Below are 19,223 nucleotides of genomic sequence, written 5' to 3' on the forward strand. Positions count from 1 at the left end.
AATGAATAAATATGCATAAGACGTATTCAATGGCACGAAGAAGTTATGGAAGAGGCAGAAATAGTGGAACACTTTTACGGAGTATATTTATTATGTTGTTTGAATCCAAAGTACAAAGGCAGAACTTATATAGGTTACACTGTAGATCCACGACGTAGAATTAAACAGCATAATGCCGGTAAAAAGCACGGCGGTGCATGGAGAACTAGCGAGAGAGGTCCATGGTAATAGTTACGATTGACATCAAATTAATGGTTTATCATAAAAGATTTGCAGGATTAAATTTTGTTTCTTTAGGAGTATGGTGTTAATTGTTCACGGCTTTCTTAACAGTACTTCTGCATTGAGGGTACGTAAAAAAGGCTTCCTAGGCTTCAAAGTTTGAAGAAAGAGTAATTGCTTATGTGCGTTCAGTTATGTATTTTATTATTTCAATTGAAATATGTTTTAACGTATTGCACATAGTTCGAATGGGCATGGCAGCATCCTCATGCGAGTCGACGTTTGAAGCATGTGTCGAAAAAAAAATCAACTCAAAAAACGATCGAATTTTATTTGATGGTTCTCTCGGAAATGCTCAAAGTCGGACCCTGGTGTCGTTTACCTTTAACAATTCGTTGGCTGGACGATGACTTCGCACAATTGTATTCCACTTCCTTTTCACCGCCTTTACACATGCCAATATGTTACGGACAAGTTCTACCACGAAAGATTACTAAGGAAAGTCCGATAAAAGAGAATAATGTCGAATCAACAATGGAAGATCATATTCCCGTACTCGTTTGTTCAATTTGTGGATTGATCAGCGAAAAAAACAATTCCATTAGGTGTATAAAACCTAACTGTCGACTGATAGCACATTTAATTTGTTTAGCTAAGCGTTTTTCTAAAGACGATCAAATCTTGCCGATCGAGGGTACATGTCCTTCCTGTAATACTAACGTCCTTTGGGGTGACTTGATAAAAAAGATGATCGGTTGTTATCAGGATTTACAAAGTAATGTAAAAAAAGACAATTCTATGCTCGTAATTAGTAGCGACGAAGATATCGTTGATTAATCATTCGTTTATTATCAGCTCGTTGATTTACTTGTTACGCGATACAATCGTATTTTGTTAAAAAAGACAATAAGAAAATAATTCTTTATAACTCATTCTCACGATCATGAACGTTATTTGAACAATATACAAATATATTTGTTGTGCTAGATTTTAAACTATAAATTGTAATATAAATACTACTTTAATATGTAATTAGCGCGCGCGTAACGCGTACCGTTAGTACTTTTGTCATACGTGATCAAATAATGCTGCACATATCGCGCTGTCCATAATTGTTAACTAACATTTAGGTCACTGTAGTCATTTTCTTTGCCGTCGTCAAGTCGATGTTAATCACAAAATACATACATACATACATACATACATACATACATACATATACAAAACGACTCTATATTACTAATAAATAAATTAATAATTAAATATTTAAAAAAACGTATTATACATATATCCTTGCTTAAAATGCAGATCATTTCAGTTTTCATTAGAATAGATCAGGGATCAGATCGTCGTCAGCATAGTCGGCATAATCTTCCGCGCCAGGAGGTACGAATATTCCTCCAAGAACACCAGAAATATTTTCACCTAATCCCATCGATGTAGCCACACCAAAAACTAGTCTCATCACGAGCAACCTTATAAAATTCACCGGATTAGTCTCCTTGCTTTGTAACGACAATTGCTTCGTTTTCTTAGATCGACATTCGACCTGCACGATCTGTAAATTATAATTGAAAAAAGTCTGGCTTTACATAATATGAAATAATCGAACGAGAATCGATCGACGTTTAATTCATCGATGTGCGTGTATAATTTTCCGATGAATCAAGCAAATGAATTGATCCAATTGAAAATGATTATTTGAAAATGAATAGAAATTGTACTTACGTTCAAACATACGAATATTAAAGCAAACAACGTCATTGTCACTTTCATCTTTTAGATCTGGCTTGGCGTGTTAATCGCTTTCGATTCTCGTCCTAGACACGGGAAGCACGTGGAACAGGAATGTTATAAACGAAAGAAGCAATCTCACAGAAGTAGAATCGATCGATTTCCACAAAGAGGCGCGGTTAAAATAAGTTATTCGTAAAAAATAATGTATATTATGATAAAAGCCTCGGCGTGTGTCGGTAAAATGGTCCGATTAGACAGGCGCTCGTGAAGGGACACAAGAGAAATAAGCATTAGCTTCGCGATCGCAGAACCTAAGTTCTTCTTCCACGATAACGGTAAACGACGAAAAAAGGCATCCAGGCCATCTCCTGTTCGTATGATACGCGCGTAAGCTTGGGGCGCCAGTAACGAGCTAGCAGAAGATTCGAACGATGGTCAAACGCAATCAAGAAATGTGTTCCTTAATTAGTTTTCAAAGAAGAAATATTGTATATAATTATTATTGTAACACACATACATTATGATACACGGTTTGAATTTGATTTTAAAGAAGATCGATCGAGAAGTTATTCTCGCGTTGATTATAAAAGACAAAAGGCACCATCCTTGTTTGACGATAGTTTTACCAATCAAACGAATCATAAATAATAAATCTTAAGAAGTATTTCCTTACCTTTGACATGAGAACCCATTAGACAAACTCGGTATAGCATAGTAGTCCCGGTTACCTAGAAAATCGTACGACCAATTCGGGCAAGCTACCGAAAGAAAATGACAAAAGTGAAAAGTATCGTTCGTGAATGAATAAACGATCAGGATGGATCAATTGAATGGTAATTAAACGACGCGTCGAACGATGACGAAGCCGGCCCACGAAAGGGATATACAATGACAACAATGACGCACTTCGTTAGAGCCATCGAAGGACGAGAAGATAGGCTCAACGTATTAACGTTCCCTTTAGATTCACCGGCCGATTCGAGCGAAAGAAACAAACCCAGCCCCTTCCTATTAGGTTTGTAATGAAAGGCAGGATGCGACTGGGACCGGACGTGACAGTCCTAGAATACGCAAACAGTTCCAGAAACGAAGGAAACCAACTAGCCGTTCAACGATGATGACACGATCTACGTCCAGAACCGACGTCCAAGACCGACGTCCAAGACCGACGTCCAAGACCGACGACACTCGTTATCAAAAAGGTTTTTCTTTTCTTCTTTTTTTCTCAAGGAAATGTTACAATCAAAAGTATTGCCCGTCTAATCTCACAAACTTGAGAAAATGCATCTCCGGAATATTGATCCGATATCATTCTAACCGAATGCCATTCTACGGTGCGGAATTTTCGCGTGACTGCTCTTGTGACTGCTCTCAAAGGTTTCTTCGAGCGTGATAAATCTAGTATTTCTTATGTAAAATGTTAAACATTTCGTAAAAAGTAGATTTTAATGAAAATAGCCAGTAATACGAGAAGAACGAGAAGAACGAGAATGGTTTTTAACGAAATATAAATACTAATGATATTGCCTGAAAAGTGACGCGTAACTTTCTATGAGAGCTTTGACACCCTATGTGTAGGCGTAGTTGCAGTAAGTTAGATAATGTTCTCCTGTCAGGGTCTATGAACTCCGCAAGCGCATTTGCTTCGTATTGCAGTAATGTGCGCGGTACTATGTTTAAAGTATCGCAGCGATACGATACTTATTGATCATGCTAGTTTATCCAATAATTGGATATTTTTGGAATTTTTGGAATTTTTGATATTACTTTTCAATGTCTTTTGACACTTTCCCAACAGCTAATAGAAGTTTTCGAATGAATTGTAAAACGGATCAATCAGAATTGTATCGACAAGAGAGCTGACGGCAGCTAGGAGAAGACACGCGTTTCTATCTCTTCTTTCAGAGCATATTCCTCTTTCTCGACACTATTTTTCGAGAGAGGGAGAGAGAGGGAGAGACGAAAAGAGGGAGAGAAAGGACTCTTGGCGATCAGCTCTCACCGGCAGTGCGTGGTGCACCCTCATTGATGATACTCCATTCGGCGCATGCTCGAACTTTCTTTCGAATTTTCCTTCGAACTTTGTTTTTCGTTTGAAACCTTTACAAATTTTCGGCTTTATTCGATCGTCAAATGGATAGGAAAGACGATAGGAACGACGATAGAATCGTGATTATGCAATCCGTAAAGAACGTTTGTTCGGAATTTCGAGATCACCTAATCGAAATGTGAATTTTGTAAGAATTTTGTGACCGTGAGAGATAATAATTGGTGTACGAGATAATAAAAAGAGAAATAACGAAAGAAATCATTGAGGATTTCACAGAGGATATTAAACATCGAAGAAAATATACAATTGAAATTTGTTCGCAAAGATGAAAGTCAACGATGGAAAAAGAATGAACGCGGAAACGGTGAAAGTTGGTTGTTTTCAGATGATCCTTGTATTAATTTTTTGCATAAATTACATCATCGTGTCTATGAATCATGCCTTACCGGCTTTTCATAATTACACACCGAAATTTTATTGTCAGGTAATAATCACGAGAGTGTATATTACGTTATATTATATTTAAGAGTTAATGGCTTGATCAGTCCTTGGCTTAGATCCAATTGTTTCTATCAAAGTACGCTGATAAAGGGTGAAAGGTGAAGAAGAATCTTTACGCTTTGGTAAAAATGAATGAAAAAAAGTGTCGTTATTCCAGCCAAGGAATACAACGAGCAGAACGTATGGCTGTCGAATCGAAAATAATTGGACGATCGAATCCAACTCGAGCTCCTCCTGTTCCGGCGACGACTATCGATTCGCGATCGAGCCCGGGGAGAACAGCGTCGTCACCGAATGGATCTTGATATGCGAAAGAAGATATCTGACGTATCTAGCGTCGGCGATCTATTATTTTGGTGCTTTGATCGGTGCTTGGGTCGCTGGAATTCTGGCTGATCGGATTGGAAGACTACCAGTTCAAGCGATTTGTCTTTACACGCAAGGCACTATGGCTGTTGCGCTTTACGTCGTACAGGTAAAATCAAAGAAAACATTTCCAATGGTACTATTATTATTATTATTATTAAATGCCGTAGAACTATCCTACATTTTTGGCACTTCGTGGCCTCCAAGGTATTTTCGTGCAAGGCCTACAAAACTCAACGTACATCTTATCCCTGGAATTGTTCCCCAGTAAATCGCGAACTCTCGTCGCTCTGATCATGCAAATCGCTTGGGCTATCGGCTTGATACTCCTAGCGATACTAAGTTACGTTATACCAGATTGGAGAATTCTGCAGTTGGCTGTTTCCGTACCCACAGCGATAACAGTTCTATATATCTGGTACATGAGTCGATTACAATAATTATGAGAATAATAATTCGAGAGACTCGTTGAACTTGTCGAACATTCTTAAATAATATTCAACTCGTTTAGCTTACATTTTTATCCTACAGGATAATACCCGAGTCCCCACGATGGCTGTTGGCTAAAAATAAATTAACGGAAGCCGATATGGCGTTGGAAAGAATCGCGAAATATAACGGGTGTTGCATGAGAATACACAGAGAGAACGTTATTAAGCCTGAGCCCGTTGTTAAAGAAAATCCGATACCAGTGAAGCCGGAAAGGAAATCACGCGTTTCGAGTGTCGACTTGAAGAAATCCAAAACTCTTGAAGTAACGATAAGACGGCAAGACGAAGTGACCAAATTGCTGAGTACACCGGATTCGAATCAGCAGAAAGACCAATGTATGAGGATTCAAAAATTCAACAAAGTATTTTTTTTTAACGGACTAATTTGGATATTATTAAATAGAAATAATCTACAAATTTCTCTTGTCTCGCTCCTCCTTTAGCGAGAAATTCCAGAAATTCCAGAAATTCCATCGATCAAACATCCAAAAAACGACTTTCATCGATGAACGTCGAATTACGAAGAGAAAATGACGTAGAAAATGAAATAAAGAATCCACCATCTTGTTCGAGCAATAATCGAAAATCGAAAAGAAGTTCTCAGTCCATCTATGATCAAAATACATCCCCGAGGATCGACGAAGAAATCGTCGTGCTTAGAAATCCAAGAAAGCTTGAAGAAGCGAATGATAATGAAATCAAAATAGACGACAATGTCGACGAAAAATTACAAAAAGTAAAAAACAAAAGCTTACGGAAGCTATTTAAACGACCATTAACGAGAAAGTATAGTCTTGTGATGGCTTTTCAGTGGTAATCATTTGAAAATATATAATTATCCAGTTAGCTGTACTTTAAAAAGAAACGATGACGAATATATTTGTTGTAAAATTAAATTCTAATAAAAAAAGATCGAAAAATCAATTAGTTGCGTAGTTTGCATTAAAATTACAATTGAAATAGCAAATGGTAACTATTTTTCCCGTACTACGAGTATATAAGTCAATCGCAGCTAACTGGTTAAACGATGAACGTTTATTTAATTTGATAAATTCATTTTAAGGGGTAACGTCACTCTAGCTCTAGGTAAATCAGCCTATCTTTGAGAATTTTTTATGGGAATGTGGTAATGGACAAATTTGTGAATGTTGTCGAAAGTGTAATGAATTCTCAAAAATGTTTGATTTTCCGAGCGCTAAAGTAGCGTTACCCTTTAAAGTTATAACATTTGGACCGTTTCGTTTTGTTTTTTTTTTGTTTTCAAGGTTTTCATCCTCTATGGCGTGTTATCTTTTAGCATTGCTTCTGCCAACTTTTAACGTAAACAGACACGTAACTTTTGCATTAGGAGGAGCTTTAGAAATTGCTGCTTATACGTTTATATATTTCGTATTGTCCAGATATGGAAGACGAATACCATTAAGCATATGTCAATTTGCAAATGGCGCGATATTAATCGTGTTGTCTATTCTAATTATTCTGATAGATTCTTCATTAGCCTGGAAAGGTGATTCACAAAAAATTCATTGGTATTCATTGTTATTAAAATCAATAATTCTAAATATTATTTTTTTCCGCTTAAATAGATCTCACGAAGACTATAATATTGTTATTTGGTAAAGTAACAGTAATAAGCACTATTGCTGTAACATATCTCTATGCTGCTGAACTATTTCCAACTGTTGTAAGAGGAACCTGTTTAGGTTTATGCACAGTTTTTGCTGAGATTGGTTTTTTAAGTATACCTCATGCGTTATCATCAGTACGTTAAGAATATCATCGATTTAAATTCTTTACTCTTATGCTATTCGACAATTATGTCAATTATTAAATACTATTTTTGTTATTTTTTTTTTCTTTTTTTCAGGAAGAATATGTGCCAATTAGCATGCCGTTAGCGATCGTTGGTATTCTGTGTCTTATTTCGGGTATACTAGCAATCGTTTTGCCAGAAACATTGAATAAAATTCTACCCGATACGATAGAAGATATTGAACAAATGTTCGTTAAAAAAACGGATCAAATAAACGACGAAGAAATAGTTAACGAGGATAAAAATATTGCGAAAGACGATCTTAAGGAGAGAGAAATACTAAGAGAGAAACTTTTTTCGGAGGATTGGGTGGACGCCGGAAACGGTATATTAGTTAATTTTTCCGAAAACAAAAATGCAGATTGTCCGCGTGATTAGCCGAAATGTTCTTTAGTGAAAATGTGTTTTTTGTTTCTTTTCAATTTTAATACAGGTTCACAAGCAACAATTTGATGTAAATGTGTATAATGCGCTTACCACCAAACTTACATTTAGAAATGTAAGTTTTATTTGTCAGGGACTTATATGTATTTATTATTTTAGATTTGTAAGAGAATAATTTAGAAACTTAATCAATTATTGTATATACTTTTACTTTCATTCGTATAAATTCATTTTTGGAATTAAAACTGTTTAACGATAAAAATCTTTTAACGAGACTGAGGAAGAAAAACTGATTCGCTATGTAAAATATGATATTTGTAATGTAGCGTATACACAACGCATTATGTGTCCAAATATATAATTGATGATGTATTAAATGCAGATAAATATTTTATTCAAAATATATCACAGTTTAGCAACATGATTAATGAACCCATCCATAAAAGAAATTACAATACAAAGATATATTTCTAAGTAATATCTCCTATGGTTTATATATCGTTAAAATTTCCTAATTTACTTAATATACCAGACGTATCTTTCTATTTTAAGGAACTTTAGATTGTACAATACCATTATTTTGTGGATTTACATGTGGAGTCTGCTCCGCTGCTGTCTGTAAAAGTCTTATCCTACGTCTAGTATAATGTTGCCAAAGCAAAATCTGCTGATCATCTATAAATTTGGTGCATTGCGAGCTGACGGCTTCTCTTCTAAAGTGTTCGTATTGCAATAAGTCTAAGAAGTACAAACACATGGGATATCTCAAATATTTAACATATTCTGGCTCTTTCCAATAGAGAAGATATTTAAGGTAGTTTATAAATGTGGCGTCCTTAAAATAACCTCGTTGTGCTAAAACTACAAAAGTTAAATATAAGAATGTGAAAGCAAAAAGGTATACAATATAAAATTGTACATACAGTTAAGGTAATTTGGATTTGCAAGACATTGAACAAATTCCAATTCAACTTGGAACCTTAGACGCTGTTGGTCGTCTGTTTCCGTACCTCCTTCAAAAAAAATATAATCGATTAGAAAGTTAAAATCGCTAAAATAAGAAACTTTGTTATATTGAGTCGTTAAACATACATACCATTCATTCCGATAAAAGATGGTTTTCTGCCTTTCATGAGACCTGGAGGATCATCCAGACGGTTCATAATACGCTAACCTAGCACGTTTCGATAATTTTTGACCGTAACATGAAAATACTAACCATCAAAGAAAGAAATAGAAAAATTATTGGAAGGAAGCGCGTAACCGTGCGCGTAACCGTGCGTGCAACTATCTTCGTACATCCACCTAGCGTGTATACACAACCTTTAAGGTACTCTGATATTAAGACTCGTGTCGCCGCTATGCGGAACCCGATAAAATTAAAAACGTAAAAGAAATGGTCTTTTTAAGATTAAGATCTTAAGATTAAGATTTAATCTAAGATTAATTAATTTAATTTAAGATCTTTTAAGATTGAGATTTAAGATCTTAAAAAAAAAAGGAACACTTCTTTTAACCTATATGATGGGTATGTTCTGATATAAAAACGAATTAGAACACGGGCGCCCTCTTATTTTTATATCCCATTTGTATACATGGAGTTCGCTTTCCTTGTATAGTCTTCGTGGTTGTTCCTTTGGAAATCAACTTTAAATATATCCCCTGCAGGTTTACCAACTTTACTTTTATTTTTTTCAAAGTGCACTTGCACCTTGAATTTTTGATTGCGCATGCGCATTACATATAACCTCTTCATGACGTTTTTTGATTTTTAATTATTAATAACGAATTAAATAATTAAATAATTAAATTATAAAGTTAAAAGTTACGTATTTTAAATAAACATTTTATTAGCAAATTAGCGCACTTATTCATTTTTTTCTGCTGTGGCCAACTACGTTACTTTACTGAGAAATAACACAAAATAATTTTTAAATTTTTAATTATCAATAACTAATTAAATAATTAATAAAAAATTTTAAAAAGTATGGATTTCGAATTAGCTTCTAGCCAGCAATTAAACGTATATCTTCATTTTTCTTAATTCTGGTGGTTCTGTGCCAACTTTTTGGCGCTGCTGTATTCTTCGTTGATTGATAAGATGATGATTTTTTTTACAGTCGGTAAGACAAGAATCTGTCTTACTGATAGTCGATTAAAATGGAATTTATTTTTTAACTTGATTATGACAACATCAACAACGACGACAAGAAAGAAAACTAAATTCTATTTCACCCGCCTTGAATTAAAGGTGATGAAATAGAAAGAAATACTAACTACGATCTGCTTTAAATAGATTACTAGAAATAATTGTACAAAGATATTATTATGAAATATTACTTTTAGTAAACGAAGAACGTTCGATAAAAATTAATACATAATCTTTTTATTTATTTCAATAAATACACACACATATTGGCAAAGTTTGTCGTGTTCGTAAATCGAACAATCAGATATGCGTAATTATATTTTTTATATAATACAAAACCGTGCAATATGAAATTAATAAAATTTTATTTCCATGAAAAAAAGAATTATTAGAGATAAATAATATTGTTTAAAAAATATTAAAAGAAAAAAAAAATAGGTGATTTTATATAATGTCTACTTTTAGATCGTACTTTTGGCAGATCACAGCGCCATCTGTCTCAGTAGGCTACCTTCGACAGTCTGCTCGCATTCTGCAACGTATTTGACTGTTCATTTTAGCGAATTGTCTTCGCGTAAAAATGAATGTGATCGCGAGATCTGCAAGTATTTCACCGTATTTGAAGTCGACGGTGACAGTTGTTTCAAATGGAGCAAGAGCGGTAGCACCGACTGGTAAAGCTCAAAGACCAGCAATTGTCGTCCTAAGTCCCGTCACACCTATGGTCAATGATACTTTACAACAGAACATTATTTCTGGAGTTGTTAGAGTGAGCTCAAGTATTTCAGGTAAGTACTGATGCATTTCGTCTACGCGTGAATTGTGATTTTCCAAATTCATTGATAAATTGAACTTTTTCATTTGATTATATAATCATTGCAGTATTGTACTTTAACTTATACATATAGATTTATTTCTATAGATAATGAAGCAAATATGAAAAAAGGGTTTTATTGTTACACAGTTTGTATGTGGTTCCTCTCGCACACGTTAGTAAATATATTAAAATTAGTTTTCTTTTACAGCTCCTACGCAAATACACCAGACTCGTGGAGCTCACTCTGACATCCGAGTTCCAGATTTTACTGCGTATCGCAGAGATAATGTTAAAGATCCAAATGTAGATAGTCGTGAAAGTGCTGCCTCGAGAAAATCATTTTCTTATCTCTTAACAGCAGGTAGAACCATTTTATTCATTTAGAATATATGATAGAGTAGTTTCTACATTATTTCATTTTATTTGCAGGTACTGGTTTGGCTGCTGTTTATTCCGCTAAAACAATAGTCTACGATCTTGTGATGACGATGAGTGCAGGCGCTGATGTATTGGCATTGGCAAAGATCGAAGTAAATCTTGATGATATACCGGAAGGAAAGAATGTAGCATTTAAATGGCGCGGCAAGCCTATATTTATAAGGCACAGGTATGACACTTGTATAGATACATCCAAATCTTTTGTTTAACCCGTTGCCACACACTTTTAATTTGATGATCGTGCTCAGAAATACACTTTTTTTTTCAATTGTTTATGACTGCCATATGGAATCACGACGGCTATAGCCGTCATTTGCGGCAACGGGTTAATGTATTGGTAATATCGTGTAAATAAGTATATCATATAAAACATAGGAGGTTTTTTAAATTTTCCATCTCTTAGAACGCAAGCCGAAATCAATAGGGAAACTGCAGTTGATGTAGCCTCTCTTCGTCATCCGCAACATGATACTGATAGGACACAAAATCCAGAATGGCTAATTGTTATTGGTGTGTGCACGCATTTGGGTTGTATACCTATTGCCAATGCCGGAGATTTTGGTGGTTATTATTGTCCATGCCATGGTTCTCATTATGATGCCAGTGGTAGAATCAGAAAGGGTCCTGCTCCTTTAAATCTCGAGGTTCCACAATACAATTTCAAAGGAAACATAGTAACTATCGGTTAATGATGATTCGATCTGTGTAGTAATAAATCGAAAATATTTAATAGAATATTCGGCATATTGAATTCTTTTCATAAGAATAGGATATAATGAATTAATAATGATTAATTAAATACGTATAGTGACATTTCATATATTATGAAATGTCCAAGTGTATTAACAGGAACACTGTACGTGTATAATATTAAAGTTGTACAAACTCTATAATAAAAAAGAAAAGAAGATATGTAGAGGTTGACCGTTCACATATTAATTGTCGATTTTTAATATTATTTATAAATTTGGTAAGAGATCTATTTACAAGAAGAAGAACCGAGTGAGTTGCGGCCGGAGGAATGAACGTTCATTGTAACATTCGATAGGTGAAAAGAAATGAAATATATACCTATAAAGTATTACAAAAAGTTTGATTTCATTGAGAAATAGATAAATCAACATTGTTAGAAGGAACAACTTCCTTCAGAAGACTGTCTAAAAAATCCCGCGTCGCGAGTTTATACATCAAAATAGTTCCCGCTTCCGCCAGATAGCGCTGCGAACGATTTTAAGGAGAAACATGCTTGTCCTTTCGGCGTATGTGACAAGGGGCGTCCACGAGGCTCCCAATCCATCGTTTTTCAGTTTCCCTCGCTGCTGGCAGCGTACGGACGGTGATAAGAATTGAATTAGTCGCTCCGTCAAAATTCTTTTTCGACAAGTCACGCATTATCAAAGAAAGTTTCGATTTAAATGTAACCTCGAGCTTGCCGCGTTTTCTATGACGTTTCGAAATAAATGATACATATTAGCGAAAGGGTGAGAGAAAGATAGGTGGGAAAAGGGAGAATTACGATGCATCGTTCTCACGTTTCTTCTTGTCAACGAGTCGCGGTACGTCGTGAAAGGGTTAAGAAGTGAGCTCGAGATTTCGAGTGGAAGAAAGGAGCTAAGGGTTACGTGAGAAGAGGTGGGAGGACGAATGAAAGAGGCTGCCACCAACTTTTCGTAAGTCTCCTATTTAACTTATATGTAAATATATGTATATGTATCTATGTGTATATATGTATATATGTATATGTTACTATTTTGCATTCTATCAATTTTATAGTTCGAACTTTAAATGTACTTCCCCTTTCTATCCTTTGATATTTGCCGGTTTGTTTCGTTTGACAGTTGTTCATAAAATTTAGGCTGTCACCGATGAGTAGCTTCCTACGACCTAAATCCGCGATTTCGAGATTCGAAAGTGCGATGAGCCCGCGTTTCTTCCTAAACTTCAACATTTATACGTATGTGTGTATAAACTCGTGTATTATTCTTTTAACGTAATAGATATAAAAGCGCCTGTCGTCAATATTCCTAATATATATGCACACATATGCATATATGCACATACATACTATGCCGTGAACGAAAATATGCAATAATGCACTTATGTATCGAAAGAATATCAAATGAAATATTTTAAATTTTTGTAGAGTTATAAGAAAAAACGCATTTCCTGTTTTTTCACAAATATTATTTTTTAATCATATTTTAATTCGTCGAGGAAAAAAAAAGAAAATGGACGTGCTCTTGATTAGACCGGTGTTTGGTAGTTACCGTTTTGATTCACTTAGTAACCAATGAATAATGTTTGAATTATTTTTCCGCATAAATTTTACGTTTTGCATATACTTCAATTTATTTTTCTGAAAATGTTTAATGAATATTCGTTAGAATTACATTGATTATTCAATAAAAATACGAGTAATTTAAGCGTAAAAATGTAGAAATGGAAATATGTAAGTTATACAAATGGGACAAAAATAACGTAAAATATATCGTAAATATATCGCATAAATATTTATTCGAAAATGCACTTTTGTAATTAAAGCTTTATCTTTCCTCTTGATTTGACATGTAAATAATTATCGTTGTTCGAGAAAAATGTTGTTAGTCATTATTCGTTTTGTATTAAATAAAATAAAAATAAAAGAGACTACACACACACACACACACACAAGCAACGAAACAAAACATGCGACGAGGTCAAAGATAACCGAACGGAATATTGTTAATTTGAAATGTTTCAAAATTAGGAATCTAATTCTAAAAACACATTATCCTATGTATAATATTAACGAGATAATATATATATTAATATATTATATAATATTTCGAATTTACGAACGTTACATGTTTTTTCTAATTTTACGAATAAGAAATAATGATGAAGAGAAAGAAAGGAGAGATATTTTTGCGTTCCGTGAACGTAGAATTGGTAGAAAAAAGTAGAAATTCATATTTTATTTCCTACTGAATCTTTTATTTCCTACTGAAATAAATATCATTAAATAGATATTACGTGAAATATCATGAGAATTACTTCACATCTTCGTTCTCTTTCTCTCTTTTCTTTTTTTTCTTTCTCGGAATGACAAAGCTTGTGTTTATCATATCGCGAACGTTGAAGCTTCAAAATCTTATTTAAGGATTCGACCGTTCTTCTACCTTCTAACGATGACATTCCGACAAACGCGTTATATGGTGTAGTAAATACATACAACACCGGTGGTGTATTTATATACTAAATGCGTGTTATGTATATATATCCTTGTGCACGTTCCTCGAATGACTTTTAGAGAGACATACATACCAAACAGAGTTTGCATCTTTCTACTCGGCAGTAGAGATTACGGTATCTCTTTATACGCATCTTTTAGTCTTTTAAAGGTAAAATTCTATTTGACTTTCATAATTAATAAAGAAAGAGACATAAATTTCTTCTTAGTTTTAAAATCGAAACGAATCGTGTGTCGATGCTAAGTATTCTTATTGTTGTTAAGAACGAGGATAGAAAGAAAAGGAGAAGAAGAAGAAGAAGAAGAAGAAGAAGAAGAAATTACAATTGTCATTGCATTGAGACATCTCGGGTAAGATAACAAGGACATTTTTTGTGACAATAGTTGTTGTTCGTTTCTATTCTTAAATAACTTGCGCAAATAATAATTATCTTCTCTATCTATCATTATTTCGTAAATGTTGGTTAATTATTATAGAAAACATATTCGATCGATAAAGGAATTGATTTTCGAGTATTGTAAATTTAAATATTGGATAAAGATAACGAGCGAGTGTAAAGTTAAGGATGAATATATCGTAGGACACGGAGATATCGAATTATTTTGTAGAAAATCGATAGAGACATTTTCAAAAGAGGTGTTGGCAGTAGTAGGTCCTTCGCAAGGATCGATGTTTCGATATAACGCAATAAAAGTGCAATAATACAGAAGAGAGAAGTGATCGCAAGTTATTCATAAGGAAGAAGGATATAATATTTCTCGCGCGAAAGCTTGCACGTGTAAATGTTTCTCCATCTTTTTTTTTTCGTTCATGCTTCTAATTCTTTATGCAGCCAAGAAAAGAAAGCAAGCGAGGAAGTTCGCAGTTGGAGGAATGCACGGAAGGGACGTTGCAGAATCCAGTTCGAGCTCTCCTCTTCTTCTTCTTCTTCTTCTTCTTCTTTTAGTTTGAGCCTGTCGGATTTCGCTTTTGTGTTATGCATATGACCGAGTAGAATTCATAGAAGTAAAAGTAGAAAAGAGAAAGAGAGATGGATGGATGGATGGATGGTATACTCGAGTTTTCGAACACAAGTACTCTACGCACGTACGTGGTGTAGTGTGTTGTGTACGCGCGCGCGTAAATTGCGTTTGTGCGTGTGGCGGGAAAAGCGAGTAGGACACACGCACGAAGAGACCTTCACCGGCTAAGAGAGAATCAATAGATGTGCGCGTTGCATCTTTGCGCTAGCCCTCTCTCTATCTCTTTCTCTCTTTCCTTCTCCCTTTTTGGGTATATACCGGCACGCGCAGCAGCACACCCTTTTCCGCTCCTGGTTCGCCGTAAAAGCTCCTCGACCTTCTGCTACCTCGCGAGAGCTTCACTTTCTCCTTCTTTCCTATATTTTTCTTTTTTACTTTTTCTTTTTTTTCTCTCTCTTTCTATTTTTCTTCCTTCCTTCCTTCCTTTTTCCACAACGTCCATGTTTACGCCAATTTTTTCTTAACTCCCTAATCGATTCCTCGAAGACGTCATACGACGACGTAATACTAATCGTTCTAACAGAAAAAAAATTCGATTTTCCTTTATTATCCTTGTGCTAAAATGATAGAGAAAAATATCATATGGCATAATACGTTATAATTTTTTCTATGTATGCACCGATGCACCTACCAGCTGTAATTGCACTTTATTATTTAATGCAACACTATTTCTTTTTTCTTTATCCTATGTTTTAAAGATATCGACATTTTGATTAAGCATTGACTAGTATTTTTGTACGCAAGATAAAAAAAGGAATCAATTGGTTAACATAGAAAAAAGATAATAGAATTGCATCAAAGAGTAATGTGCAATTGCATCCGCCAGGTAGCATCGGTGCATTCACATAAGAAAATAAGAAGTTAAGATGTTATTATGCCATATGATTCACCTTATGATTTGTTTCAACTTTTACTTAATAACGAGCAATACCTTGTCCCAGTTTAAATGATCACCCTGTATACAAAAGTTTTTCATACATTTTCAACAACGTCATTAACGCGCTCGTCACGTGACATTCATTTCGCAATATTGAGTTCAATTGTAGTGATAGCGAAGCGAACTAGTCAAAGATCGTATCACCGGCAGTACACGGCGCATAAATCAAGATACATAAGCGGATAAAGGGCTAATTCCCACGTAGCCGGCACAAAATGGAGTAATTTCGTCTACTTCATCCTAATGTATACATATATATATATATACATATATACATATATACGCGTGTAGATGTGCGTATATATGTGTTCCAACGAGCCGCGTATCCTCCACCCTCACCTACTCTCCCGTTTTCTGTCCTCCCCCTTCCTCTTCGGCCCCTCCCCCCCCCCATGACATCGATCGTTCGCGAAGATACAACACCGCGTCGAGAGCATACCAACTCGTTCTCTTTCGTTTGTCCATTGAATTATTTAAATGGAGGATCGCCGCGTCTGTGATCGACCACCCCTCTCTTTCACGCTTTTCTTTCCCTCGATTCGATCCAACGGCAGAATATTGTCTCGTCATTCTCGTTAATAACAACTACATCGAAAACTTCATTTTGAGTGAATTATAATATTTTCAAGAAAATAACAAAAACATCTCTTCTTGTCCTTGTTTTTTGTTTCTTCTCTTTCCCTATTCGTTATTATTAATTATCTCCATATATTTTTAAATCGAATTATCTACGAGGATAACAGTTGAATTTTAATGAATACATGTGTATAGGATAATTCTGAGAACTGGGACGCGTTATTGCTCTTTTTTAAGTAAAAATAGAAGAAAAAAAAACTGACAGAGCAAAACATCATATGGCATAATACGTTTTAACTTCCAATTGCCTTATTTTTTGTACGGATACACCGATGCACCCGCCAGTTGTACTTTACCGCAATTGTACTTTATTCTTTAATGCAACCCTATTTGTTTTTTTTTCAAACTAATCGATTTCTTTCTTTTTATTCTGCGTATCAAAATACAAACGGAATATTATCGAAATGTTAATATCTCACGATATATTTGACGTTTTATGCATACAGGGTGTCTGAGGTTTTTTTTCGTAAAAACATTATATATATATAACGTATTTTACGTTAAAAAAATAGAAAGGAAATGTTATATAAATATAGGGTTATTTAAAAGCTTCATTCAAAAGTTATAATATATAAATTGTAAAACTATTTAAATGTATTGTTCAAAATGTTGCCCGCCTACGCGAATACAAGTTTGATCCCGCTGTGATATGTTGTTTCTGATATGACGAATTTCTCGTAGATTTCTATTAATTTTTCCAGCTGCATCCTTAATTCATTCTACCATAACATCAAGTCTAGCTATCTCAGTTGCATAAACTTTTTATTTTAGTTTTTCCCAAATAAACAAATAAAAATCTATTAAGTCGGTCAGGTAACCGAACTATTGTTCAAGATAAGAATACATTGAATCGCTCGAAAATAATAAACAACGTCATCTTCGAGGAACAAATTTAAACAGTTTTATACACACAATTTATATTATAACTTTTGAATAAATCTTTAAATGATCTATTTTTATATTATAACATTCTATTTTTTTTCTTATTATTGAACGTAGAATACGTTGATAACCTTTATATATATAAAATAAAATTAATAAAAATATATATATATGTATATATATATTTATGTATACGTATCTTTCTTCCATTGAGAATCTAAGAAGAAGAATAAAGTAGGTGGTGCGTAGAGGTTAAAGCATAAAGAAATATCGACTTTAAAGATCCTTGCCGATATCGAGGCAAGAGCCTGGTTGCTGGTTTGCCGGAGGGTGGCGACGTGGGGGATGCGTGGAACGTGTACGCACGGAAAGTCACGTCAAGGTTTGGAGGTCGATAGGACGTTCGAAATCGAAGTCGAGATAGAAGGAGCTTCAAGACTGGCGAAAGTGACGTAATGTAATGGTAGTTGTAATAAAATAGTCGTTCGAAAGCGTGTGGGTGGTGGTTTCGGATATAGTCTTATAATCAACCGTAAGATTGAGAAGGAAAGTGTGTGAGATATAGTACGATCAACAGTGTCAACGAAAGTGAAAGAGAGGGAAGAGGGAGAGGGCGAAAGAGCGAAAGAGAGAGAGAGAGAGAGAGAGAGAGAGAGAGAGAGAGAGATAGAAGTAAATATTGTACAGGTGAAAGTGAAGCGAAGGTGGTCGAGTTGGAAGCAACATTCGAGGGAGGGTGAAAGGAGGTTAATGATTAGTTCTTCCGAGGTCGGGGGCTGTTGCCGGGTGCAGGTTGCTCTGCCTCCTCGTTTCTTCCTCCTCCCCCCTCCTTTTTCACTTTCTCTTTCTCTCTTACTCTCATTCTGCCAGTTCGTACTCGACGCACTTCCCCTCTGACGCTCTTCAACCCCCTTCGTCTTTCTCCCTGCTTCTGCCAACCTCCAAAATTTAGGCTCTACCTACCACCACCGGCGCAACTATACTACTCCACTCTGATCGGGTGTGAGGGCTTGCAAGGTTGTTCTCCCCTCCAACAAAACTTTGCTCAGGACCGTCACAAGTTTTTCACGTGCCATTATCACATCCCTAATATCGAAACATTATTTTTCTTTAACTTGTTGCATTTATATATTTTTGTTTAAAACATCGTCATCTTCTTATCATTTTTTTTTCTTTTCTCTCGTAAATATATTTTCGAGTGTTCATCATATTTTCAAAGTATATTTTTATTTGTTAATAGCTTATTTTTTTAAACGAAAATTTATCTATCCTAATCCGAATTGTAAAAACGGAATGAAATGGTCGTATCTTTAAAAAAAAAATTACCATGCTTTGTAGCTTGGGCGTCCGGCAATACTTTTTCATGCTTATCGACGGTGTTGTTGATACTCCGAAACGAAACGATTCGGTGTCACCTGCCTCATTTGATTAACAAATATCAAAAGAAACACTGGCTTTCGTTTCTAATGGTTATAGAAAATATAACCTTCTTGCTAGATAGAAAACGTGCGCATTAAAGGCGACTCAAGGTGCGCTTTTAATTAGATC

General features: G+C 35.0%; 5 protein-coding genes across 7 annotated transcripts; 3 read left to right on the plus strand and 2 right to left on the minus strand.

Annotated features, from left to right (window-relative positions):
• The first annotated feature begins 41 nt into the window (after positions 1–41).
• Positions 42–1,154, plus strand: LOC122519993 (structure-specific endonuclease subunit slx1). The gene is made up of 3 exons (XM_043639862.1): positions 42–224; positions 298–349; positions 466–1,154. Exons 1-3 carry the CDS (start codon positions 46–48, stop codon positions 1,057–1,059), a joined length of 825 nt encoding a protein of 274 aa, XP_043495797.1. The 5' UTR covers positions 42–45; the 3' UTR covers positions 1,060–1,154.
• Positions 1,049–3,585, minus strand: LOC122519995. Of its 2 annotated transcripts, XM_043639866.1 has the most exons (3): positions 2,633–3,585; positions 1,951–2,042; positions 1,049–1,780 (listed from the first exon to the last, which is right to left on the minus strand). In XM_043639866.1, the coding sequence occupies exons 2-3, from the start codon at positions 1,996–1,998 to the stop codon at positions 1,547–1,549; spliced, it is 282 nt and encodes a 93-aa protein (XP_043495801.1). In that variant the 5' UTR covers positions 1,999–2,042; positions 2,633–3,585; the 3' UTR covers positions 1,049–1,546. The 2 variants fall into 2 exon arrangements, with proteins under 2 accessions (XP_043495801.1, XP_043495800.1); XM_043639865.1 differs by lacking the exon at positions 2,633–3,585 and having other exon boundaries at positions 1,951–2,224.
• Positions 3,586–3,605: 20 nt separating this feature from the next.
• Positions 3,606–7,967, plus strand: LOC122519989 (solute carrier family 22 member 8-like). The gene is made up of 8 exons (XM_043639858.1): positions 3,606–4,493; positions 4,668–4,985; positions 5,047–5,294; positions 5,408–5,703; positions 5,811–6,180; positions 6,633–6,874; positions 6,954–7,129; positions 7,235–7,967. Exons 1-8 carry the CDS (start codon positions 4,335–4,337, stop codon positions 7,556–7,558), a joined length of 2,133 nt encoding a protein of 710 aa, XP_043495793.1. The 5' UTR covers positions 3,606–4,334; the 3' UTR covers positions 7,559–7,967.
• LOC122519994 (mediator of RNA polymerase II transcription subunit 31) lies at positions 7,937–8,997 on the minus strand. 2 transcript variants are annotated; one of them, XM_043639863.1, is made up of 4 exons: positions 8,784–8,997; positions 8,661–8,702; positions 8,488–8,577; positions 7,937–8,425 (listed from the first exon to the last, which is right to left on the minus strand). In XM_043639863.1, the coding sequence occupies exons 1-4, from the start codon at positions 8,863–8,865 to the stop codon at positions 8,112–8,114; spliced, it is 528 nt and encodes a 175-aa protein (XP_043495798.1). In that variant the 5' UTR covers positions 8,866–8,997; the 3' UTR covers positions 7,937–8,111. The 2 variants fall into 2 exon arrangements, with proteins under 2 accessions (XP_043495798.1, XP_043495799.1); XM_043639864.1 differs by having other exon boundaries at positions 8,661–8,876.
• Positions 8,998–10,198: 1,201 nt separating this feature from the next.
• LOC122519992 (cytochrome b-c1 complex subunit Rieske, mitochondrial-like) lies at positions 10,199–12,049 on the plus strand. The gene is made up of 4 exons (XM_043639860.1): positions 10,199–10,501; positions 10,739–10,891; positions 10,960–11,137; positions 11,372–12,049. Exons 1-4 carry the CDS (start codon positions 10,294–10,296, stop codon positions 11,655–11,657), a joined length of 825 nt encoding a protein of 274 aa, XP_043495795.1. The 5' UTR covers positions 10,199–10,293; the 3' UTR covers positions 11,658–12,049.
• Positions 12,050–19,223: the final 7,174 nt, after the last annotated feature.

The sequence above is a fragment of the Polistes fuscatus genome, unplaced genomic scaffold (assembly GCF_010416935.1).
Source record: "Polistes fuscatus isolate 324 unplaced genomic scaffold, CU_Pfus_HIC Scaffold3, whole genome shotgun sequence".
Classification (NCBI taxonomy): Eukaryota; Metazoa; Arthropoda; class Insecta; order Hymenoptera; family Vespidae; genus Polistes; species Polistes fuscatus.